Source organism: Convolutriloba macropyga, chromosome 3, assembly GCF_964194025.1.
Source record: "Convolutriloba macropyga chromosome 3, txConMacr16.3, whole genome shotgun sequence".
Taxonomy (NCBI): domain Eukaryota; kingdom Metazoa; phylum Xenacoelomorpha; order Acoela; family Convolutidae; genus Convolutriloba; species Convolutriloba macropyga.
In genome coordinates, this window is record NC_134470.1 from 14,398,297 (window position 1) to 14,424,694 (window position 26,398).

At 36.8% G+C, this 26,398-nt stretch overlaps 2 protein-coding genes across 6 annotated transcripts in view; both read left to right on the forward strand.

Moving 5' to 3' along the window:
• Positions 1-17,804, forward strand: part of LOC142336883 (uncharacterized) — a 35,734-nt gene extending 17,930 nt beyond the window's left edge. For 3 of the 5 annotated variants that reach the window (XM_075385849.1, XM_075385847.1, XM_075385848.1), the window contains exon 3: positions 17,292-17,804. In XM_075385849.1, coding sequence (XP_075241964.1) covers positions 17,294-17,755 — 462 coding nt within the window. In that variant the 5' untranslated portion in view covers positions 17,292-17,293 and the 3' untranslated portion in view covers positions 17,756-17,804. Of the gene's footprint in view, positions 1-10,072; positions 10,216-10,765; positions 11,092-17,291 lie in introns of those variants that run through there. The other 2 variants (XM_075385850.1, XM_075385846.1) reach the window with 2 other exon arrangements.
• A 2,181-nt stretch (positions 17,805-19,985) lies between these two features.
• Positions 19,986-26,057, forward strand: LOC142336545 (uncharacterized). Its single transcript, XM_075385452.1, has one exon. The coding sequence runs from the start codon at positions 19,986-19,988 to the stop codon at positions 26,055-26,057; it is 6,072 nt and encodes a 2,023-aa protein (XP_075241567.1).
• The last annotated feature ends 341 nt before the right edge of the window (positions 26,058-26,398 follow it).

The window sequence follows — 26,398 nt, forward strand, 5'->3', positions numbered from 1 at the left end:
TCGGCACGATCCTGTATATCTACAACTAGCAATGTCGCAAGATCATTGAAAATGAGAGTACCAAAAAGAAACCCGAAATACGATGAGGCATTCAAAAATCGATCCGACCTTACACAAATATTAAATTTCAGTCCAATCGCGCCGCAAGTGGTATCATCTGATATAGCAGGGCCATCTGGAACACAAACAACCTCCTCGACTCAAAAACAACCTACACCCATCTTGCGAAAGACTTCGAAACGCAAAATCACGGTCAGCGATACATCGGATTCGGATACGTCTTCTATTAGAAAAAGCAAAAGGACACTGAAGAAAAAATCCCAAAAATCGCAAACAATTGTCGAAAAAGTTCGTAACGCAGAAGGTTACACTGATTACCAAGACACTGGCATTGCGGGAGGATCAAATCAAGGAGATGAGTACTCGCAAAATCAACCAAGGGAGATGACAGTTCTCCAGGCCGAAAATGCTGAAAATAGCGACAGCGAGTGATCTTCGATAAAGAAACTTTCATAAACTTCTATTCTATCTATTATTTAATATTTTATTACTTACTAACCGGTGAATATTTATTAATTTTCTGATTTTAATCTAGTAAATTAATTTTTCCCCAAGAGGGGGAAATGTCATGCGGCAATGGATACCCTTCATGTATCCATATCCGTATTTTAAACTAATTTATTGTTGTATGTTCCTTTTGAAGGATGAATGCCATTTTTAGTTCAGTGCTATATACTTCCTCCCATTTTTAGTAGTTAAGTCTGTTCACCCCGTCTGTACCGGATATATACTCATTCACGTTGTAAACAAATCAAACTTTGCTTCCTTTCTGTATGATTAAAACCTGAACAAACTTTCTTTCATAATCTGTATTATCATTAATTTTCATTCCCCAATTTGTAGCGCTAACGCTCAGTTCAATTTAATCCTTGCAAAATACCTCTCGTTTTAACTGAGTAATTCAGTTAGAGTCAATCGCACCGCGATTGCCAAATTTAGAAAGGCTTTAGTTGAAAGTAACAACTAAATCATCCATTCGCGACGCGAGTGTCTATCTCAGTACTTGCAAGGCCATTTGCGATTCAATTGACTATACTCCTTGTACACGAGTATAACAGCCATCAGAAAACTTCAGAAGAAAATCTCCAACAGTTAAAATATATAGATCAGGCTTGTTCGGGTTTCACCTTTTCAACAACAGCAGCAGCAACAACAACACTGGATATCAACTAGTAATGATTTCATATTTCCTTTTACTATTGTCAACAAAAAATCGTTTAACTTAGCGCTAATTTATTGGTTGAAACTTAGAGCTAGAGTTTGCATCATGTAAAACATATGCAGGCCTTCATTGTCACTTTAACGTGAGAAGTTCGCCGTAGACTTCGTTCTACCTTGGTGATAGCAGGAAGAAAACATTGCAATTGGTCGACCAAAACTAAAATATTTCTTTTGAGTGCAAAAATTTTTTATTCATATAAAGGATGTCTATATTCGTACTCGTGAGCAACCTCCTTCCTTCCTCGTCAAGGAGAGAATTCTACTTTCCATTGAAAATTAACCAATCACATCTGTTGACAAATCAAGCAAAACTAAGCATTAACTTGGAACTTTTTTAATTGCTCAAAAACGAGTTTTTTTTAGCTATTATATTAGTCCAGTCAAATTTACGACTTGAAGAGGTTTTTTGTCAGAATTACTAAGTGTTCAGGCGGCTTTTTTACCTACAAATGAGAAAAAAATGCCGTTTTTTGTTTGTTTTTTTAAAATAGTTCTGAAAACTATAATTAGGATATTTCAGCAATTATTGCAATTATTATTATTAGGATATTTCATACTGAGGGGACTGATTCTCTTTTTTTCTGACAAGTTTTTTGGGGTTAATAAATGCAATAATAATGTAGTTAATTTTGTAATAAATGGTTTTTTGCTTTCGAGTTTCAACCTTTTTTCTTTCTTGATCAATTTTAACCTTTAAAATAGCTTCCATTGGTTTTATCAATGATATCTCCTATAAGAAAGAAGTAAGTGATAATGTTTTGCCATTGCTGGTGACGACGAGAAAATTTGTTTCCTTGGGACTTAAAATTTCTTTTCAATTCTCGATGTTCAATTGAGTTTCCAGGACTGTGTTTACTTTATGCTCAATGTAGGAATTGAGTTGCAGAGTTGAATACTGGGTTTCGGAACTTTTTTTGACCAGTCATTTTGGGTCAGCTATCAACTCGATCAGTTTTCTGAGGTTTTCAGTTTTTGTCCACCTTTGTTTCTAACTTTTGTCCATTTCATACTGAGTTACCTTATATTCCTGGTGGACGGAACATCACCCTGCACTTTAGTTCTCTTTGCCATTTTGTATAGTTTTTGAATAGCGTCGTATTTTTTAAAATATGATTGCTTCAGTGATGTCACTTCTTAATTTGTTTTGTTACGACAGGGATTAAAATTCATGTTTAACATTGTAATTGACTGTTTTTTTTATCATCAATTTTTGTGTGACAGTTTATAATCTGACAATTTGTCTATTTTTCTTTAAAATGGGATAAACACTTAAAGCCGGGAACAGTTTCCTTAGAGCCTTACTAGTCTGTTAATATGGTATTTACCAAAGATGTCGAGGAGTAACTCCGCAATCTCGACATCTTAAGACCCAGGACTCTGTTCGCCCCCTCCCCCTCCACATTCCCCCATTCCACCCACCCTCCTTAGGCTAACCACTCCAAGCTCCAGCTAGCTGCTGACGAAGCTTACGACTCTTCAGCCGTGTGAGAGCAATTCGCCCAATGTTAGTCGGTTATCTTTTTTTATACTGCTAGACGCCCTACCCGCTACAGTCCTAGCTCTCCAAAACTGTTAGTGAGCAAAATAATTAGTTTGTAGAAAAAGCTCATTTTTTCTACACGTCAAAAGTTAAATAATCGATACAACGTATACCAAAATTGAAAAATGGTACAAAAGGTTTTTATATTGAATGAATGGAGTTCGAACTCTTCAAAAGTTCGAACTCAATGAAAAATGAGTTTGAACTTTTCAACCAATACAGCTGTATGATTTCTGCTTTGTTGATGAAATTGTTTTCTTGTTTTGATCACCTTTTCATTTTGAATTTCATTGTATTGCAAGCTTGAAGAGGGAAAACCATTATATTAATCAGGAAAATTAAGGTGTGGCGTGTGGCACTGAGTACCAGTGGTTTTTATTCTACTTTTTAGCCCTCAGAGACTTTCTCCTTGTTAACTAACAGTGGGTATCAGGTTACTATCGTGGCCATTTTAATGATCTAGTTTTTAACAGTGTCCGCCACAAAATATTTTCGAGGAAGAGTATTTAATCATGCTCTAGATCACACAAAGATGCAATTATGCTATTTGGTACCCAAGTTGGAGAAATTCGTTTTTTACTTTTATTCAAAATTTTTTGTTCAGGTTCTCACACGTTTGGATTTACGTTAACATTGCTTGAAGGCGACTGACTGAATTTCGCATTTTAATGTTCAACGTAAAAAGAACTTATCAAGACATCATAACGAAAAACAAAATTAGAGCTGACCGTTACAAGCGTTTACCCCAACCAAATTTTATAGTATATTGACTTACTTTTGTGGCCAGTTTCCACTTTTGCATCTTAATACATTGTAAATGTGGACTCTATTTGCTTATATTATCAGCTAATCCCTTCAATTAGTCAATAAATCGTAGTCACTTTCATTTAACAATGGTTTATTTTGGTACCAGTAAACCCTTGTGATAATAGAAGCATTTTACCTTGCCCAGCAAAAGTTTACCATCACAAAGCCATGCTTGCCTGATTTCCTATTAATTATAAACGGATCAAACACAAAATTAATAAACGTGAAACTCTCTCTTCTGCAATCAGTGACCGTATTTTTTTCTATGAAATTATGATCCTTGTAAGATTATCAGCTGTTTTCTGCATTTAAAAATGATTTGAAATTTTTGTCTACCTGTACAAAATAAAGCGAAATCAAAAAAAAAAAATCAGAATTTCTCTTTTTTTCGCTAATCACTACAAACCTTTACTTTTTTAAAGAATAGAATTGTTTTTAATTATAGTTGGTAAAATCTAGGTTTACAGCCGATCATTGTTATTAATATCAGTTCAGTTTCAGTCAAATCTGGAATCACTCTTGCTACTTTTTAAAAAAATCTTTTGAGGTGTTTCTCTTGTTCTCGCTCCCCAATTTTTCTTGCAACCAATTCACAATCCATACGATGAGACATAAAATTTGAGCTCCTCCCTCGTTGGGTGAGACGCCAAAAACTCATAAGTTTTGATTTTCACCGCTTATTGGGTGGCACAATCTCAAACGAAGAATCGCCTCGTAACGAGTGCAACAAGGAGTCAAAGAGACAAGTTAGAGTTTACTACAAGCTAACAGAAAAATACTTTGAAAGAAATTTGCTGTTACGTACAAGCCAATAATATGAACTAAACATAAATCAGTGCATTATATTATTATAATGGGCAGAGATATAGCAAGTGGAACCGAGCTACAAAATCAAGAAAAATTACTCGCAATTGTCTAAAATGCACTTTCGTCGTTTATTGTAACCATATCATCGTTTTGTGTATTGATAGATGTATTCGATGGTCTTCCACTGAGCATAGTTGTCGGTCATTTATACATAGACATTATTGAAGATTTTCGAATGAGAGCAGGTTGTAGTTGAGATAATTGTTGTTTTGTAAGGACTGTCATGTTATTTATGTGTTGTCTTTGGAGATTGTCTGCATGTTCATTTTCAACTGTCATTACAAGTTTTAGCGGAACTTTGTTGTTGTCAAAGTTTAGGAATGAAGGTGTGAGGCGTTTAAATATTGCAAAAGGTTGATAGGGGTACATAGCGAGAATATGCAGGAAAAAATTTCCATTAATCCCTAATACTGTTAGAATTATAGATAATTTGAGCGGTACGTATTCTTTGAGTTGATGGGCGAGTGTTGGCCTCAGTAATTTCTTTCCATGAGCGATTTGTTTTCCTTGTGTATTAAGATGTTTCATTTGAGTGATTTGTGGACTATCAATCATTTGTGTTCTGACTTCTCTTATAGAGCGACGTTTGCCTGCCTCAGTTTTGGATTCAAAGCAAGGAAGATCTTCTAATGACGGCATTTTGGCTATCAAATATTCAAGAGAGTCTGGGAGTATTAATCGTATTAATCCAATCCGCATCCATGGTATTTTGTCACAAATCTGGAAATCCGGTCTTATCTTCTTATCTTAATAATTTTTCTGATCAGTTGGAAGCCACATTCAAGTGTAATTAAGCAGACTTTAAATCCAGGGTGTTCTTTTTCCTTGGAATTTTGTTGTTATCAATATTGTATTCTCGAAGAGTAGACGATTCGCCAGCTGAAGTAATGAGCCAAATTTCATATCCTTAGTTTGAAGCCTTTTCCGTACTTGGCAATAAGTATCCCTCGGTGTCACAAACGGCTAGGACTGTTAGAGTGTTATGAAAGTAAAGATGGCAAGGCAAGATGATGATCCTAATAGTGTTGCCAGACTTTCGTGACATATTTTGTATTGAGCCAAGACGCTTGTCAAATTTTTCTCGAGAAAGAATAGCACTTTCCATAGAACCTTCTGATATCGCAAGGTAGGGGCCTTCAGTAACCCACATCAATGCTACAGATAAGCCCGCGTGTGGCATGGGTAAACGATGCGCTTCATATACATTGAATGCTGTCTATCTTGATGACATTGGAATTGCTACAGTGAGCGATATACCTTCTTCAAGTGTCGCGACTTCTCTAACTAATTGTGCATCAGAATAAAACAGAAGATTTGTCATAGCTATCGCCAGCGTAAGACGGTCTCTTGCTGTCCTCTTACTTCTATGAACAGGTCCCAAAACTGCAATCAACGATTCTCTTGGGACTAGTGACATTGGTAATCTTCTGTTTAAAAGAATCGGCACCGAGCTAATTAGGTTTATCTTATAGGCATAAAGTGCTGAACGATAACTTTTAACATCGGCAAAAAAGAGTGCAAAAAGAGAAGCCACAGAGTTTAGTTGCTTATTTGAGAAAAAAATTTGAGTGCAGTCTTGTAAGATATGAAAATTATGTTCAAAAACTTTGAATGGGGCTTCGATTATTTTTCAATTTTCTGTTTGGATCCGTTCCATTTCTTCTCGGAATTTTTTTTTATTTCACTCAGCTCATTGGAAATCATTAAACATTTATTGTTCGTCTCATCTTCAAGTTCCAAAACAAAGTCCGTTATCATTGATGTGTATTGGTGTAGGCGATCGATGTTTTCTGCATTTTTCCGTTCTGGTTCTGGCAGCCACCAAATATTCCAATTTATCCACATTCTCCCATTTCTCCAACTAAGACTCCAGTACCAAAAAGGCCAATTCCGGCAAGAACTGCAGCTCCCAGTGGTGGTGCTCGCTTTTTCCTGGCACTTTTGTCTTTTTCTGATGAAAGTGTTGACGTTTCTTGTTGTGAATTTTTGTTTTCGATATTAGCGGAACCAGTTTTGTTAACTATTTTGTCAAGCATCCAATTGATATTGAATTTTTTAGCAGAGCCGTTGACATTAGAGGAGAAATTTAATGGTCAGAATGGAGATGGAGTTTTCCACATTTCGGCTAATTTAGATAACATTTTTCTAATTGAATTTTCCGTCGAAAAACTATATTTTGGGTAAGGAAAAGTCTATTTTGATGAATTTTCCCGCTAAGATGATTTTTTTCCTTCTCATTGAATATGATACCTTTCTTATTTTCATCGTTGATTGTAGCATTGTAGATTCGTAGATAGATGGCAATGAGTAGGACATTTACCCCTGGCTTGTACATTTTGATAATTGTTAGTGAGTTCGTTATAAAAGTCGCAGCTGTTTTGTGCTTGAGTGTACTTTTTAATAAAAATCTAGATGTCTCTCTTCATTGTATCTGTTTTTGATGCTGTCAGATGCAGCTTCAGCGCTGAAGATATTCTAGATCCGCTTTCCAGTACCCATGTAAAATATGTTCTCTCTTTCATTTTTATTTTCCCAAGTCTATCTTTTCTTTAGTCCAGAGCGCATATTTTGAGAAATTCGGAGCGTGTTCGGACAGTTTTATTTTCTTGATCTGTTTAAAAGAACCGACTGCTTTCAATATGCTTTTCTCCTCTCTCTAGTTTAATATGTCTAATTATATTATTATCGGCATTGACATATAAGAAAGTCATAATAACAACTGTTTACATAATCAAAATTATTGCTCTAGTTTAATTAACATAAAGGTTAAATATGTTGGAAAGAATACAGCTTTAAATAGTTATAAGTTTAAGCACTTTAAAGTTAAATCATAAAGGCGTATGTTTGGTATTTAACTACAAGGTTGCATCAATCTGTTTAACAGAGGTTAATTGTTCCGACCCTCTTGAGGGGGGAGGAACTATATACTCAAATGGGTTTTTTTTGTTCCGTGAATTTTCGCCGCTCGATATATTCATCGTAGAGAGTTGAGACTGGTATCATTAGAAAGCTCGTCCAGCGTAGAATATGGAAATAAAAAGATTCTTTACAGTTTCGTTTTCTACAGGGACTTATCGAGTTTTAAGCTTCTGAGAAAAGAAGAGTGAATTCATGTTGTTTTTATTCACATTTTCCGGAATTTTTGCCTAAATTTTCGTCAATTTTGCTAAAATTTGTTATAATTCTTAGAAATAGTGTCGTTGATTTTATTTTTGAAGGCAAACAAGCATTGTTGATTTTTTTGATTTAATTTTTTTGGTCAAAAAATCTGGATAAACATTTCAAAATTTAGCCTTTTTCATCAAAAACAGCACGAAATAAGCTACTTTAGTCCACTTTGATTAAATTTGCCGACAGTACATCCCCAAACAACACTCATACAATCTTTGTAGACTCAGAGGGGGACTATTTCTACTTCAGAGTCCGCTGAGAGTGCTCTGTAGTTAAAACTTTGCCGTTCTTTTTGCTAACTTTACTCGTTGATTATCAAAAATGCAGAAATTATTTTGAGTTTTCAACTAACAAATTATCTATATCTACAATATTCGAAAAATCAATTGTTCCTAACGGACAATAAGTATTAGCAGGGCTAGTTTTGGGCCATTCTTGGACTGTTACAATCCAAAAAAAATCGGGTTGTAATCAGTCGGTCTTTTTTTTTAAAAAGAAAGACTTTTTTTTTAATAATAAAGAACAGAACATATCAAATCAAAGCTCAAGAGTGATAGGTCCAACCAATTCGCTTGCTAAGCAGTTCCAAGCTAATGCATTTAGTTTTTTAAATGAAAGTTTGTGGTCGTTTCTTTTTTTTAAAATAATTGACTTTTCAATAAATAATGGCTTAATTAACTTTTCCTCTATTTTTTTCTTAATTTGTTCAACTTCCAGCTTAGTGTCAGCAAAGAACGACTGCTTCTTCTTTCTACTGATTTAACATTTATTCTCGGTTGCAGTTTTAAGCCTGAAGTTATTGTTTTCTGGCTTTGATACTACAAGATTTCAGATTTTTGTTTTTGATATTTTCCAGTTTTTCACGTTTTCTAATTTTGTCACATTATCCCATTATTGACAGTTCTCATGTCACCTTATTAGCATTCAGAATAAGACACAATTGAACATATTAAAATCTTGAAAGATATACATCATCGTTTTAACGGCCTCGAACGCCTCTTTCTTGAAGAAATCAATTGAATTTTTTAATTTTGTCTCTTAACTGTTAACTGTCATTTATACTTTGTCGTTTCGGTCGTATGAAATTTCCTGTATAGTGATAGCTTTCATTGGCTTTTCATGGAAGAATAGAAGAACCGATATTCTGATATTAGTAGATAGCTGATGGCTTTCATGACTTTGAAAACAATCGTTTTCCAAAATTAAAAAAAAAATTTTAACTTCGCAATTTTCTTTTTGTGTTTTTTTGTTACCTAATCTCGTTAGTTAATTACAGGTCAAATATGACATTATGGGTGTCAAGGGAATAAAAGGGATTGGTGTCCCAAAATCTTTTTTTTTAAAGAATTTGTTATGACCTTACTGGCTTCGACACCGGTTTTTCACAAAAAAAGTAAATTAATTTGATTTTTGTCATATCTGACGTTCTTTTTGTAGATGCAAGAAATATTCTGGATAGTTACAGGTCTCGAGGGCTTCTTTTTCATGAATAAACGACCCGATTTAAATAGCTCTTTTTGTAATTAATGCCTTTCATGACATTGAATGTAATTTTGTTTCGAAAAAAAAATTAAAAGTATTACATACTTTAGCACTTCGCTTTTTTGTCTACTTGTTACCTAGTCTTACTAATGAATGGCCAAGTACTACATTATAGCTGTTTCAAGAAGGCATAATCAAGTATATTGTGAGTGCCAAAATTTGGCTTGACGGTTTTGACAGCGTTTTCTGGCAAGTTTCAATTGAAATTTTGTTTGTTCTTTGTTGTTCTTTTTAGCCGCTTTAAAAAATGAATAAGGACAGGTCCTAATGCCCATCTATAGAAGCAGTGGTAATCATAAATTTGTGGTAATATTAATTGATTTCTAATGGTTTTTATTACTTTGAAGTTAACTGTTTCAAAAAAATAAGTTAATTTTTTTACTTTACTGTTTTTGTTCTTTTTTGCATAATTGTTACCAAACCTTTTTATGGACATGTTTTCTGGTGATTTATAAGTTATTTTTGATTAGTTTTAGGTTTATCTGACGGTATGTTGACTTTGTTATTAAATTTAGTTTTTAAGAGGGACATAAATTTTTTGATGTAATTGATGTTTGTTGTTGTTGTTGTTTGATTTTGCTGTTCGTCTTGACTCGCTTTCTTAATATTGACATTTTACAGCAATCTAATGCATCAATTTTTACTCCACTGAGTTATTTGCTTTGGAGGCTATCTTATCGTTCATACAGATTTTTTTGGAAAAGACTTGGGCTTTTTTGGGATTCGCAAAAAATAATTTTTGGGTTTTTCTATCTGTTCCCCATTTGGTAGACAATTATGCCAAAATTGTGGATGGGCGGGGTCGGAACCTTATGTGCCATCGCACATTACCGAGCCGCCTTGTATAGTATAGCCTTATAAATGTCAAATGTTTATGTAGGTACATTACACTCATATAAGATTTGACAAGGATTGCAATGAGGCAAAACAAACTCCTCTGAAAGTATTCTTGCTTGGAACTGCAATTCGAGCTATGTGGAACGATTGCTTCTCAGGACAAATTTAAAGTTTGTAATTCTGTTTGCTACCGTCTTGTAAAACTATTGTCAAGAATCAAATAACTAATGTTTTTTAAATAAAGGTAGTCAATAAAAATATTATGCTACTAGTGTGTGCCATTTCTTCCAAAGGCATGGAAACATGCTTTTCCAATAAATTTTAATATTATATATATATATATATATATATATGTGTGTGTGTGTGTGTGTGTGTGTGTGTGTGTGTGTGTGTGTTTGTGTGTTTGTGTGTGTGTGTGTTTAAAAAATATGCTCTATTTTATAAGTTTTATAAGAATTAGTATGATATCATTTATAAGATCTTATGAGGTGTAAGACTTTTATAATGAGGTGTAAGACTGATATTCAAAAGTGAGTAAATTTACTCGAAAATGCGCGGTACTGGTATACTTTTATAATGATGATTATTTTTACAACTGCGTGACTGAATAGTTCATATATACGTCATTGGAAAAATTTCCTTGTTTTTTAATCACGCCCCGCAATTTTCACAAGTGTTTTTAGAGGGTACTTCAATCAGCTACGCATGACAAGCACGCTAATGCTGTTTTTGACAGTCATTCTACTTTACACATGAAAGACAGAAAGCGTTTAGAAATTTGCACTTAAATCGATTGAACCGAATTCGAAATCTGTCCTTTTAAACGGTGAAGAGGCGATTAAAATTTCTGCACTTAGAGCTTAAAACTCCTTTCAGAACTTCCACGAAGTCGTGGCTGGAGTTAATTAGCGTAGAAATGATACGCGGGCAGTTGTAATGATAACAACTGGGAACCCAATCCGATTAATGTATCAACCTTATCTTCTCTCTTCGCCCAGGAACCCAAATGAAAATGAATCCCTGGAGAAAAAATCAATTTACAGAAGGTAGGTAACTCAAATGCCCCATGAACACAACTTGTCTTCCTTTTCAGTCCCAATCTCGTCAAATTTACCTGTTCATCTTGTGCTTAATTTTTAGCTCTGCTGTTGGTGGCTCAGGGAGGGATCGGGGGGGGGGGGGGGGGGGTTGGATGTTGTAATTGCATGATAGGGTAATGGGCTAATTCGGGATTAGAGGTGTAATCCCTACTTCAAAAGGAAAGCCCCGATTGTATGCGAGCGCGAGACACGCCCTTCAATTTTGTTCTAAACTGTTTTATGCTAGCATATTGAATTAGAAAGGATTGAACTGGTCCGTTGATTGCTGAAAATGGAAAGAGCAGGTCAACTTGGAAATTGCAACATGTGAAGAATTTTCCCGGTTGCATTCCGCTTCTGATAAAATTTTGCTTCTGTAGTTCTTGAGAAAATAATGTTGCGTCATCGTGTCACTAAATTTTGCATTGTTCACAAAATTTTCTGCTTTCAAAAACATACAAGAAGAAGTTTGCTGAAACAAAATAGGCGCTCGAAAGAAACTTCATCATTAAGTCTTTTTAAACGGAAACAGTGCTAAAATTCAGGGTGTTTTGCATTTATCCCCCCCATTAGCTTAATAAATTACAGAAGCCACCCTTTAAGGTAAATTTGCGTAAATTTTTGAGAAGGGGGAGCTATACGCTCTATTTTCGCCGAACTGCCTGCTAGGGGAGAGGGCCTTAGAGAGAAAACCCAAAAATAGAATGTTTATTGTCCGAATCTAATTACAATTCAGAGGCAGACTTCACGCTCAAGGCGTTTTTGATTTCTGGCTGGGTCAATTAGTCAAATTGAAGCTATTTTAAACAAAATTTGCGTTGTAGTCATTGTGTGCTTATTTTTTACGTTGTTTTTAATCTATTTTTAAAATCTTTAGAGCTTTTTCAGTTCGACGTGCTTTTTCAGTTCGACGAACTGCTACGTTTTTAAGGTATTATATTGAGATTTGCGGTCATTTTAACAAATAATATACAAATGGTGCTCTCAAAAACGAATATCTAAAATTTTGCCATTACCAAAAATATTTTTCTATGAGGCTACACAACCACATATCGGCACAGTAAAGATTAAAGCTTGAACGAGTTCTTAACTGAATTCTGTTTTTCCTAATAGGGATAATAGGGGCTTAGCACTTATTTTGCGAGTTCTAGTTGTCTGCCAAGGTAGAGACAAAAACGGGAAAAAAAGCATGAGCTGCCCATTATTGATCTCAATAAATGGGAAACACGATATAGTGAACTTTGATTAAATGTTGAATCAATTTATGTATTCAAAATCCGTGCCCGGGCCGAGGTTTCACTCCTATTTCACCCCTAATTAGCGGGGATTAGGGTGTAATCCGTTTTTCACTGTTATTTATCGGGGAAAAGAGTGTAAGAGTGTAATTTTAAAAAATTACTTTTTTATTATACTCTTTTATCCACTCTTTTTACACTCTTCGCAAAGAGTGTTATTTAGGGTGGACTGATAAACTTTAATAAAATATTTTTTAATTTTGCTAATTTAGTTCTGGGAATTGCTACAATGGTTTTTCTCTTATTCACTTTTTCTTAACTATAGAAACTTTTAACGAAACGAAGCAAGCTATAAATTTTTTAATTGTCACCTAACAGTCAACATAAAAAGATCCATAATGGTGTTAATACATCGTAGCACATATGGCATTTGAAATATTAACAACACCAAAACTTTGAGATGATGTGTATAAGCCTTTGTAATTTAAGAATGGGCAAACATTTTAAAATTATGATTCGTTATCATTTAAAATATTTCCTTCAGTCGTAATCTTCGCTAATTTAAAATGAAATATCAATAAAAAAGTAGCTGCGCTCTTGCTTGGTTCTTTAAAATCAATTATAATAACACAATACAATTATGTTGCGTATTTCTCTAGCCAGCATTCTCAAAATTTTTGATAGACCTTTAAAAATATATTAAAACGAAAAACTAATTAATAACTCAGCCAACATATTTTTCTCCTATACAAAGACAAAAATTAATCAAGTTTCACGGAGTAACCGAAAACTTTTCGCCAATTAATTCAAAATCGGTGAAAATTATTAAACATACCGCAAAAGTTACACAATCCATTCATAATACAGACGCTAAGGTGGTGGTAAAATCCACAAAACAAATTATGGGCTTGAACTTTAAAGATAACATGTTGAATATTACGTTGAGCGTTATTTTAGGAAAAAATCTTTGGAGATTAACTATTTTGCAAGACAAGCCGGCTGGAATAATAGTAAGCAAAAGTAATTTGAAATTGCGCCGAAGATCGAAATATCTCTCACATTTGGCGTCGATACCTATTTTTGATTAAGTGTGAACAACAGTAACAAGATCTTCTGTCCATTGCTGCCCGTAAAATCATCATAGTTTAGGCAAATTGGAGCAAAGTTCCGACCCCGCTCCTCCACAATTTTGGCAAAATTGTCTACCAAATGAGGAACAGATAGAAATCCCCCAAAAATTCAATTATTTTTAAATGATGTATGACCAAAGGGATCGCCTCTAACGCAAATAACCCAGTGGAATAAGAAGTGCCGCATTAGATTCATGAGATCTGCCATTGTTAAGAAAGCGAGTCAAGATTAACAACTAAATCAAACCATAACAAACATTAATTGCTTCAATTGCAATAATAAAGTCAAAAAATAGCGTCAGATAAAATTGAAACTAAACAAAATAACATAATTGCAACAATAAAGACAAAATAGCATTAGACAAAACTGAAACTTAACAAAATAATTTGTACCTTGGAACTAGTCCTAAAAATAACACTTCGAAAATACATGGAACTAGTCCAAACTGAATCTTGGTAACAATTAGACAGGTAAAAACCAGCAAAGTTTAAAAAAATTGCTGCTTATAATTCATAAAAAATTACTTTCAAAGTAATGAAAACACTTAGATATCAACTGAAAACAGCCAACCGGTTTGAAATAAACTATGCTCCTATCAGAAAGCAATAAAACAAAATTATTCATTATCTTATGCTGTTAAAAAAGAACAACAAATAGAGACAACAAAGAAAAATTCAAATTAAACTCGCGAGAAAACACTGTCGAAGCCGTAAAGCCATATTTTGCCCTTCAATAAATTTTCAATTTCACTTTCCTTGTACACAAAGATTGAAGTATAAGACGTCTCATTAATGGAACTAGGTAACAAGTTTAACAAAAAGGAGAAAAAGGTCAAATTTGGGAAAATTTTTCGTCTTCTTCGGAAACTGTTGTTTTCTTATTCACTAACCCATTAGCTACAAAAAGAAATTTTTAACTAGAATCGTTTAACAGTTCCAAGGAAGCCCTTGAGATCTGTAATTATTCAGAAATTGTCTTACGTCTACAAAAAGAACGTCAAACAAAGACAAAAATAAATCGACAATTATATTAATTTTTTCAAAAAACCCGTGTCGAAGCCAGCAATGTCAAAACGAATTCCTAAAAACATTAGATTTTGTACACTTGCGCCTTCCCTAGACGCCAAAATACGCCATCATATGTGAACTATAATTAAAGAAACTAGGTAACAGATAGACGAAAAAATAACAATAATTGCAAATTTAAAAATTGTTTGATAATTATTTTTGAAAACAACTGTTTTCAAAGTCATGAAGTCCATCACCTGTCTACTCAAATCAAAATATAGGCTCAATTTTTTTCTATAAAAAGACAATGCCAATGAGATCTGTCATTATCCAGGAAAATTCACACGGCTAAAAAGACAAAATATAAAGGACAGTTAAGGAAAATGTTAAAAGATCAGTTAAACTCTTTGAGAAAGTGTTGTCGAAGCCGTTGAAACTATAATCGCTACACTTCAAGATTTTGCTATGTTCAATTTTGTCTCATTTGGAACGTCAACAATGTGATACGTGAACTCTAAATAATGTGATAAGGTGGCAGAAGGAGAAAAAACTTGAAAAAAGGCAAAAACCTGAAGATCAAAAAAATTTGTGAATTCCAGTATCAAAACCAGAAAACTATAAATTAACGAATAAAACCGCAACGAATATGAACTTTTAATTCAGTAGAAAAAGAAGCATTCTTTTTTTGCTGACACTGAGCTGCAAGTTGACCAAATTAAGAGAAAATTATTGGCAAATTTCAATAAGCCATTGTTTTTTTTAAGAATCAAATTCTTTTGAAAGTCAAGTCTACCAAAAAATTTTGAGTAAAAAAACCAGATTCACCAGATTGGAACTGCCCAGCAAACCAATTGGAACTATCACCATTGAGCTTTAATTTGATTTATTTTGTTCTTTAATTGACAAAAAAGATAGCATTGCTATTTCTCTTCGTCCATTAAAAACACTTAATTGTTTCGAATGTTATAGATAAAAATAATTTGTTGGTCTTTTGATAATCCTCGAGTACCATTAGCAGAACGGCAAAATTTTTTTCCAAAGCACTCTCAATGGAAGTGGAAATGGGACTAGCCCACTTTGCAATTTACAAAGATTCTATTATTAGTTTTTGGGTGTGTCTTTCCGAAAAAATTAATGAAATTGAACTAAATAGGCTTATTTCGCGCATATTTTGATATAAAAAGTGCTGAATTTTAGCCAAAATTATAGCCCAAAACTATAAAATGAAAAAGTCAACAATGCGTTTTTGTCTTGAAAAAAAATCAACATAACTTTGTTCACAATTTTACAGTTTTTAGCAAAATTGACGAAAGTTTAGGCAGAAATTCCGGAGAATGTAAAAAAACGCAAATCGGTCTAATATTCACAAAAATTTTAACCTCGGTAACTCGCTCTAGAAAACGAAAATCAAAAAAAAAATTTTAATTCCATATTCAACGCCGGATGAGCTTTTTGATGATACCACTTACAACTCTCTACTATGAATATATCGATCGACCAAAATTGGCTGAACAAAAAAAACTCATTTGAGTTTATAGTTCCTACCCACCTCAAGAGGGGTCGGCAAAATGACAAAATCGATGTGCTTCCATTACTTTTGTTCAGGATTAAAATGTCGCTTTTTCATTGTTGTCCCCGCACACTAAATAAAATATTAGATGACGAGGTTTTATCTTTGTTGTCTACGAAAAACCGAAAATGTCCCAATGTTGCCAAATGCAGTTTTGGGAACTTAATGAATGTTGTCGGCAATTTTATGTTTCCTTTCATTGGTTTAAACATTTTTTCAAACTTTAAACGTTTTAATTATAGTTTGTGTTTTTCTCAAAATTAGCTCTAGAAGAACGTGAAGCTCTTCCAAAATTTTGCTGAATGCATTGTTTGTTGGCAGGAGTTTTCTGCTTTGAAATTTCTGGATATTTGAACTAATTTTTAAATAAATGGATTTATCTTTGACATAAAGTGCTTTTGGTTCCTCTTCACGTTATAAAGTTCCGAAAGTTGAGGAAAATTTATCAAACAGACGCGGATCAGCAATTTTTGTGCAATATTCTTCCTGAATAATGGCATGAAGTAAAGATGTGACACTGTATTGTCATTTTTAATTATGAAAAAACCTTAATATGCTTCAAATAAAAATGTGTCGTGGGCAACGTAATAAAAGCTTGATATCTCAAATTTTAATTCTTTTAAGAAATTAAACTTGATCTACCAACAAAATCTCATGAATCAAATTTTTAAAGCAGAAATTATGCTTGCAGATTGGAGCTTTTTAGTGTTGCTTTTTGGCATTTCCGTATAATATAACGATTCTAACTAGGAAACCCTGTGATTAACGCCGTTTGATCGCATATCCGTAATGCCTCGAACATAGGTAGAACATAGGGCCATCTTTTGAGCCATTATCTCGCTCTTTTTTCTTCAGTTTTTCATTCTCCTACTCTAACTTAAAGAAAAAAGCAGTAAAGTGCTTATTGCACGTAAACATTATCCAAGCATCTTAGAAAAATGCATTGTTAATGAGAGTCTCCGCCAATATAATCTGGTTTCTTCCGCAATTTCTGTTATCCTATTTTCCTTTCCAAAACTTATTATGCTAAGTTTGATGAAGCTTGCACTTTTGTTCAATATCTTCTCCTCGTGGCATAACTCCAAAAAATTCGAAATTTTTGAACAGTAAAGTTGTACAATAATTGTTTTTTTTTCTTAGCTGACGAAATTCTCTTAATTACTCAAAATGCTTAAAACTCTGGCTTGTTTACCGCGTTAAATTGACAATTTTTCTGTGTTTCAGGAATGAAACTGCAACTGCGGTCTCCCGCGGGTGGACTCGAACCCACGCCATCAAACGGAGCAAACTACGCGTTCCAAACCTCAGCCAACATGAATCACAGTATTTCTGGTGCTAACTCAAACCCGCAAGGTCACCCCGCCTCCAGCTCCTCCGATTCGGACGAACTCTCTTCAGACATCCTTTACATTGCAATTGCCGCGAGTGCAGCTATTGTCATACTTCTAGCCGTTTTATTACTTCTCAAAATATCACGAGGACAATTTTTCTCGTGTTCATGCCGACAAAGACCCAACACCAACTGCTCAAATGGGAACCCCTCTGATGAGATCTCAGCTAAGAAGTGTGGGCGGGGCAAAAGTGGGTCCAAGACGAAGGCGGAGGATCCTTTGAAGAACCTAATTGTGCCTGACATTAAAATTATGGACGAGGATGGTAATATTATTCCTAGGGCATCATTCAGTTAGAGTCAGACAACTATATTTTGTAAACAAAAAACAACAATGCAAAATTCTATTGAACTGCTTCTATTTGAAAAAAAAACAAGTATGTTTCGTTTCTGATTCTCGGCGTAAAAAATCGGCAAGGGGAGTGATTCAATATAAATTTGTTCAAAAAAGTATTTAAAAAACAATTTAATAGAAGGCAAAATTTGCTTTTGTTGCAGACAACTCACCCCAGAATGTGAAAAACGTTATCCCAACCCTCCACCCCCCCCCCCCCCCCCCCCTCTTACCCCGCCCTCCCTCTCGCTCTATCTCAAGCATAAAAGGTTTCCACCACCCCACCACCCAGACGCTTAATAGGGGCGATGTTTTGTTAAAAAGAAAAGCAGCAACTCTGCAAATAACATTTCGAAAATGACAATTAATAGAAGCAGTTCTGTCATGAAAAAAAATTAAAAACTTTGCAATTAAAGAGTGCGTGTCATTGAAACTTTTTGTAGGGTTATTTGAAGCACTTTCTGCTATCCGCTCTCTTTGTCTCAATTTTTGCTGTTGCTTTCCTTAAACATTCAGATCCACGTCATTTGATGGTAGTGCTTTAATGTTGTCCTCTCCGTCTTTCCTAAAACGCCAGGTTTGAAGTCCCATCATGGGATCAGCATAGGATTCTGATAATTTTATTCAATCATTCAGGTTTCGGATCTATTCTGTTTGCCCCCCCCCCCCCAAGCTTAGAGGGCTTATATCTTTTACGCACTCCAGGCGCACCTGTTATTTTTTTACATAGTAACGTGCTAACAACATATAATTTGTAACTGGGGGCGTAAAAAACACTTGGGGAGGGGAGTTGCAAAATAGACTAGATCCCAGGTTTCTTTGACAATTAATTTCGTCAACCGGATATTTTTCGCATTCAGAAACATTTCATAACACTTGGACCATACTACCCCTTTAATTCCTCAAACGTATCTTAAAACGTGCAAAAAAGAAGGGCCTTACAGTGTAGGATCTGGCAACAAAGGAACCGTTTTGCTAATACTATTAAACAACCCTACCTGTCCTGCAATTAGCTGAACTCAGTTCAGGTAAATTTACCTCAACTTTATTTAGTGTTTTGGCTGATACTATTGAACAACAGATAGTAAATTATACCATAATATAACGTAAAGAATAATTGGTAGTATATACTTTATAATTCCTTCGTCTCAGATTTCCACAAATAAATATTAACTATAAAATCGGTTGGTAGGGGCTCGTACTTGATTTTGTTGGCACGGTTGTTTTCTTCACGTTTCTGAAAGTATTCTTTCTCGTCTCGAGCCACCCCCCCCCCTCACCCCAACTCAGCACTCAATATCAATAAAGAGTGTTCAAGGTCAAAAGAACTTTCAAGGTCTCAACAAAATTGTAACCAAGAATTACCACGTGCTTTAACAAAGTCACAAGAATTGTAACTTTCACATCGACAAGTTTGTTTCCGTTTGGATTCAAAAAGCTATACATAAGCAAAAAAAGCGTTGAAGCAGAGCTTCACTAGTAATCAAAAATATTGAAATGAACTTGTATTCATTTCTGGTCCGCCGAACAAAATCATAGGATATACCTTAGAATTAGAGTGAGCAAACGCACGCGGGTTAGGAACAGCTCACATTAGACATTAGATTCTCTATCGGGGGAGGTACATAAGACTAAGATAGGCTAAGTTGGGGTATCAAAAATAAGCTAATCATCAACAAAAAAAGCGGACAACCACTAGATAACCATCCCCCCTCAGTTCATTTAAGTTGATTAACTTAAATTTACTGACAGGTTGATTAACCTGGGTCTCGGAACAAGAGTTATCTAGTGGGGGAACAAATATATACCAAGTGTTTTTTGAGTCATTTTTTTGAAAACCAAGGAGGGTGAAACCGTCAAACTAGGTAGCATTAATCGTCCCCTCTGCGGTTCTAAGACTAAGTGTAACGTTTTTTGTGTGTTTTTCGGTTGTCTTATTGGTCGGGGGGACAGATAGCTGGGGATTTTTCGGGTTTTTCTTTTGTTTACATCTAGCAACAGTCATCTGAACCAAAGACACCCAAACCAAAGACCAACAAAGCAAAGACAAAGACACAGCAAAGACCAACACAGCAAAGACAAAGACACAGCAAAGACCAACACCTCAAAGGCAACGAGACAGCAAAGAAAAAGCAGCTAATTAGTTAACAAATCCACAGACAAACAACAAAGCACCAAACAAAAGTCTTCAACAATGACAGAAAACCTTGAGAGATTGAAAAAGTCAAGAACAGCCCACCGCACTGTTGCAACCAGATTAAACAACGAAGCCAAAACAATTACAGATAGACCTGGACAAAATGTCAGTGAAGAGGAGCTCATACGGCTGGAACAAATCTCGGCATTGTTGACAAAAAAACAGTTGTACCTGTCAGACATGAATCAGAAAGTTCAAAACCTGATCGATGACACCGACAGACTCGACGAAGAAATCGAAGAATCAGAAGATTACGACGACAAGATAGGACAACATGTTGACCTAATTAACCGCTTTGTCATGTACAAAAGAACCCCACCTAGAAATTCAACACCACGATTAGCAACTGGACCGGCCATCACCAATGTAAAACTGCCCAAGCTGGAATTGCCAACTTTTTGTGGAGACTACAAGGATTGGACGTCCTTCTTCGACCAGTTCAACGGAGCAGTGACAAGCAACAGCCAGATAACAGACAGTCAAAAATTGCAGTATCTAAAAACATCAGTGAAAGGAGATGCCGCAAAGCTTTTGACCTCTCTCCAAATCACAGACGCAAACTTCAGTACAGCTTGCGACATCCTGAGGAACAGATACGACAACAAACGTCTGATTTTGCGAGCCCATGTTCACGCAATAGTTTCACAGAAACCGGTAACAATTGAAAACCCAAAGGCACTTCGAGATCTCATGGAGACAGTCGAAGAACACAGATTAGCACTTAGGAACCTTGGACAGCCCGTGGACGATCAGGACATCTTTTTCGTGTACCTCATTGCAGAGAAATTGCCCGCCGAAACGAGAAAATGTTGGGAACTTTCATCACCAGGAAGAAATCCCCAACGCTATCAAGATATGAAAGACTTCATGGAAGAAAGAACACGCGCCCTTGAAGCAGCCACACACCAGTCAGCATCAGCCATCGACAAGAAGCCCACAAGCAGCCCACAACTTCGAAAATTTCATTCACATATAGCCACATCAGCGACCACAACGTGTGAATGTTGCGACGAAAACCATAAAATTTATCAATGCCAAAGTTTCAAAGCACTTTCAGTACAGGACCGAGCTCAGTTGATCAAAACAAAGGGACTTTGCTTCAACTGCCTACGCCCTGGACATCGAAGTGAACAATGCAACGGTTCAACTTGTAAGAAATGCAAACGAAAGCACAACAGTCTTTTGCATTTGGAAGCCAATAACAACTCGAGGACAACTTCAACAGCGCCAACAGTGACAACTAGCAGCACGGCACCACAAGAAGCAAGCAATCAAGCATCGAGAACAGTCAACAAAAGCAGAGAAAAATTTACAGCCGCAGCACAGTCGCAGAATGAAGAAGAAGAAGAAGAAGTATTTCTTCCCACCGCAATCGTTTCAGTTGACAACAACGGAAAAACTACTGATATTAGAGCAATTTTAGACTCAGGATCCCAAAGCAACCTCATCACGGAAGATGCAGTACAACGCCTTGGATTGAAAAAAGAAAAAGCCGACGGCCGAGTTTTTGGACTCGGAGTTCAAGAAGTCAACAACAGCAAAGGATCAGTAAACTTGATTCTGAAAACGACGGACGAAGACTTCATCAACATCAGAGCAACCGTCTTAGCCAAATTGACCAGCAATCTGCCCTCACATCATGTGAATGTCAGCGGTTGGACAAAACTTCAGGACCTCAGTCTTGCGGACCCAAACTTCAATCAGCCATCCACCGTTGATTTGATAATTGGAGCAGGACACTATGAAGAACTGATGATTGGAGACAACAGAATCAAGGAGTCTCAAAAACCAATTACCTACCGACTATCTTGTTTTGGTTGGCTCGTGATTGGACGTGAGAGCCAAATTGAAAAAAAGAGTACTCAACTTCAGTCTTTCTTCATTTGTTCTGAGCCAGACAATTTACAGCGATTCTGGGAGATTGAAGAAATTCTGACAGCAACACAGTGGACATCAGAAGAACAGAAATGCGAAGATCACTTCAAAAGTACCACCCGACGCAACTCAGAGGGAAGATTTGTTGTGAAACTCCCTTTCAAAGAAGACGCCAAACCCCTGGGCGACTCGTATCATCAAGCGAAAAGAAGACTACGCAGCCTCATCTTCCGACTGGAGAAACAACCAGACATATACAACAGATATAGTCAGTTCATTCAGGAATTCATTCAACTTGGACACATGGAAGAAGTTCCCAGAAAAAGAATTCATATGCCTGCAACAAACTGTTTCTACTTGCCACATCATTGTGTCATCAAAGACGCTAGCAGCACAACTAAACTTAGAGTCGTATTCGATGCCTCAGCTAAATCAGCTAGCGGAGTATCTTTAAGCGACCGTCTAATGGTTGGACCGCAACTTCAAAAGGATCTGTTTGGAATTCTGATTCGTTTTCGGTTTCATCAGGTAGCACTATCTGCAGACATTGCCAAGATGTACCGACAAGTTCAACTTGACGATGAAGACAAGGATTTTCACAGGGTTCTGTGGAAAAATCCAAATGACACAGAACTGAAAACATACAGAATGACAAGAGTGACCTATGGAATAGCATCATCTTCGTACCACTCAATTAGACCTCTCAAAGCCTTAGCAGACAGTTGCACCAACAGCAACCTTCGCCTTGCAATCAATAACGACATGTATGTGGACGATTTGCTAACAGGAGCCTCAGATGTTGAGCACGCCACTCAATTGCAGGACGAAATCATCGCGACACTGAAAACAGCTTGTTTTGATATACGAAAATGGACATCAAGTGTTTCGTCACTTGTTGAGCGATTGCCTTCCAGTTTTCGCGAAACCTCCGACGAAATGATAATCAACAGCGATGACTACACAGTCAAAACCCTTGGAATAAAGTGGAGCCCTGTTCCAGATCATTTCACCTTCACAGTTTGCCTGGACAAAGAATTTCCCAACACAAAGAGGAAAATATTATCGGAAGTCACAAAGTTGTTTGACCCACTCGGATGGTTGTCACCAACAACAATTCAGTTGAAATCCATCTTGCAAATTCTTTGGATGGACAAGTTGACCTGGGACGAAACCCTATCGTTAAACATCTTGGAACAATACGGAAGATTTCGACATCAACTCAAGGAACTGGAGAAGATCAAACTTGAACGACGAGTTTTTGAAGCACCTTTTTCGTCATCTTTGGAGCTTCATGTGTTTTGTGACGCCTCAACCACAGCCTATGCCGCAGTTGTCTACGTGCGAGAACAAATGGATGACCGAGTGCACACACAAATGCTGACAGCTAAAACACGCGTTGCCCCAATCAAAACTTTATGTGTTCCTCGTTTAGAACTCTGTGCAGCACTTCTCGGAGCACAATTGTCTCAAGCAGTTAAAGAAGCCATCAATGACAGCCGTTTTCCCAACCCCAAAGTCTTTGCTTGGACGGATTCACAAGTGACCCTCGCCTGGATTAAAGACATCCCAAGGAAATGGAAGACTTTCGTTGCTAACCGAGTTGCCAAGATTCAGAGCATCATTCCTTCAGAAAATTGGAAGTTTGTACCGACAGAAGACAATCCAGCTGATTGCGCATCGCGAGGAATTTCAGCCGACAAACTTCTTAATCACCAACTTTGGTGGAAAGGACCCAATTGGTTGCGTCAAGACGAGCAGTTTTGGCCTTCATTGGATGCTACACCTCTATATGACGCCTCAACTGACGCTTTAGCCAAAGTAAACTCATCAGCCCAACTATCTCTAGTAATGCAGCATCAGCAGCAAGACAACAGGATATTAGATCTTATCAGCCGACAGTCGTCAATGCATCGATTTGTAAGAGTCTTCGCTTACGTCAAACTATTCACTCAACGACTACAAGCAAGAACAAATAGAAGGTCAAGCAACAACTACAGTCAGTCGCAACCTGCAATTGATCATTCAAATACGTATGAAAAACCAAAACCAAAATCAGTTTCCGACAGAGAACAGCACGGGAATGTTCAACTAAAATGTTCTGACAACGACCAAGATCATGAACATCTACAACACACGATGAAACCCCGAGACCAATCTTCAAACGATTTCACAGAAAAGTTGTTCGTAACCAACCAGCAGGAAAACCCATGCGAAGATTCGGGTTTATTCAGCAACAATCCGGACGCACGTCATCTGCAGAATATCCACAGCCCATGTCAACCACAGCCCATTTTTCAGAGCAGCCATAAAGACCAATCCCTACAGCCAAACATTCATCACCGCAGCCAAGAAGCAGATTTGTGCCCGCAGCCCCCTCTCTCTTTCGAGCACGCAGAGCAAAAGGAAGAGAAATCTACGGAAAGTATGAACGGACTTCAGCAAACAACCACTGAAATCCGGTCAACACCGACAGACTCGGTTCCGCAATCCAGTAGTTTTCTTTCAACACCAGAAGATTATCATGAACTGCACACCTTTATTAACCCGAATAAACAACATCCGCACTTCAATAATCAACGTCTAAATGAAACGCAACAAAAACAATACAAATCAATGGAACAACAATCACAGAACGAATCTGTTTATGAGCTACAGACGGATTTATCAGCAAGTGTTTCATCGCCGCCAACAAGCCTTCTATCAACAGGTAAGAAGAAGAAGCAACACATGACAGCAAAAAGACAAATTGGTGTTTGTCATCAACTTTCCCCATTGGATCTCCGTTCAGCCAGAATAGCCCTTTACAGCATCATCCAACAACTCTTTCTGCCGGAATTCAAGTATATAAAAGGATCAACAATACCAGAAGACTCAACTTCAAAACTACCAGTTGAATCATCCAGTAAGCGTATCAAGAAGAACAGTCATCTACTCAGCCTCTCCCCATTCTTTGACGAAGACAACAACGTCATCCGCGTTGGTGGTCGTCTTGCAAATTCGCCGTATAGCGTGGACAAAAAGTTCCCCATAATAATTCCAAAAACATCTCCACTAGCCGAGTTACTCATTCGAGAAAGTCATTCGAGAAACCTTCACAGTGGACCCCAGATGACCCTTTTTGCCCTCCGACAAACAGTTTGGATTCCTGGAGGAATCGCCAGTGTTAAGAAGGTTATTCACAACTGCAAGCCCTGCATACGATTTGACGCCCGCATACGCCAGCCATTAATGGGAGATCTGCCAGCAGAACGGATAGTTGAATCGTTTGCCTTCCAGTTCACTGGGATGGACTATTGTGGACCGTTTTACACCAAAGATTCTTCACAGAAACTGCAAAAGTCATACGCAGCTATATTCATTTGTTTCACCACAAAGGCAATACACTTAGAGCCAGTGGAAAATCTAACCAAAGAAGATTGCCTCGATACCCTCAAGAGATTCACCGGAAGACGCGGTACTCCCCAAGCAATCTACAGTGATAATTCGACAACATTCATAGGAGCCCGAGGAGAACTCGAATTCAGGCGACTTCTTCGTGATGAAGAGTTCAAGGACCTCATTAATAATTTTGCGAGCCAAAATCACATTGATTGGTTTACAATACCACCCAGGACGCCGCATTTTGGAGGACTGTGGGAAGCAGCTGTTAAGTCTATGAAGCGCCATCTCTACAGAACAGTTGGATCGACTAAGTTATCAACCAGTGCTTTCACAACTCTCCTGACCCAAATTGAGGCCATCCTCAATTCTCGCCCTTTAACAGCGCCATCAACCGACATCAACGATCCCCTAGCTTTAACCCCTGGACATTTCATCATCGGAAGACCCATCACAGCAATACCCGAGCCATCTTCACCAAAGAACAACAGCTTGTCACGACATTGGAGAAACATAGACAAAATGATTCGTCAGTTCTGGAAGAAATGGAGTGTCGAATACTTATCTTCATTGCAGCAGCGGAACAATTGGAGGACAGAAAACGTACAACCAGCAGTGGACGATATTGTGATCATCAAAGAAGCCAACACTCCCCCAATGTGTTGGCCGCTTGCTCGTATAGTACAGACTTTCGACGGTAATGACAACATTGTTCGTGTTGTTCAAGTGAAGACACAAACTGGAGTTTACATCAGACCAGTCAGTCGCCTCATACCCCTTCATCGAGAAGAACCAGAAGATCGTGGAGCAGATTAAATCAATAAACTTTGAGAAAAACTCGAAAATTCTCAATTGGTTTCATCACAGCTTCGACAACATGTACCAAATCAGTTTTATATGAAATTGATAACATTTCTGATGATTTTCACAAAAACCAAGTTGTCAGTTTCAACAAAATCATCTTTGTACCCTCAACTGTACTCGCAGGATAACAACAAAGGAAGCCCACAGATGTCACAATTGAACGAGTTCAAGGAGGCCGGGAAATGTTCAAGGTCAAAAGAACTTTCAAGGTCTCAACAAAATTGTAACCAAGAATTACCACGTGCTTTAACAAAGTCTCAAGAATTGTAACTTTCACATCGACAAGTTTGTTT

Excerpts from the sequence above, each read along its gene's own strand:
- LOC142336545 (XM_075385452.1), top strand. The coding sequence starts at position 19,986 with ATGACAGAAAACCTTGAGAGATTGAAAAAGTCAAGAACAGCCCACCGC.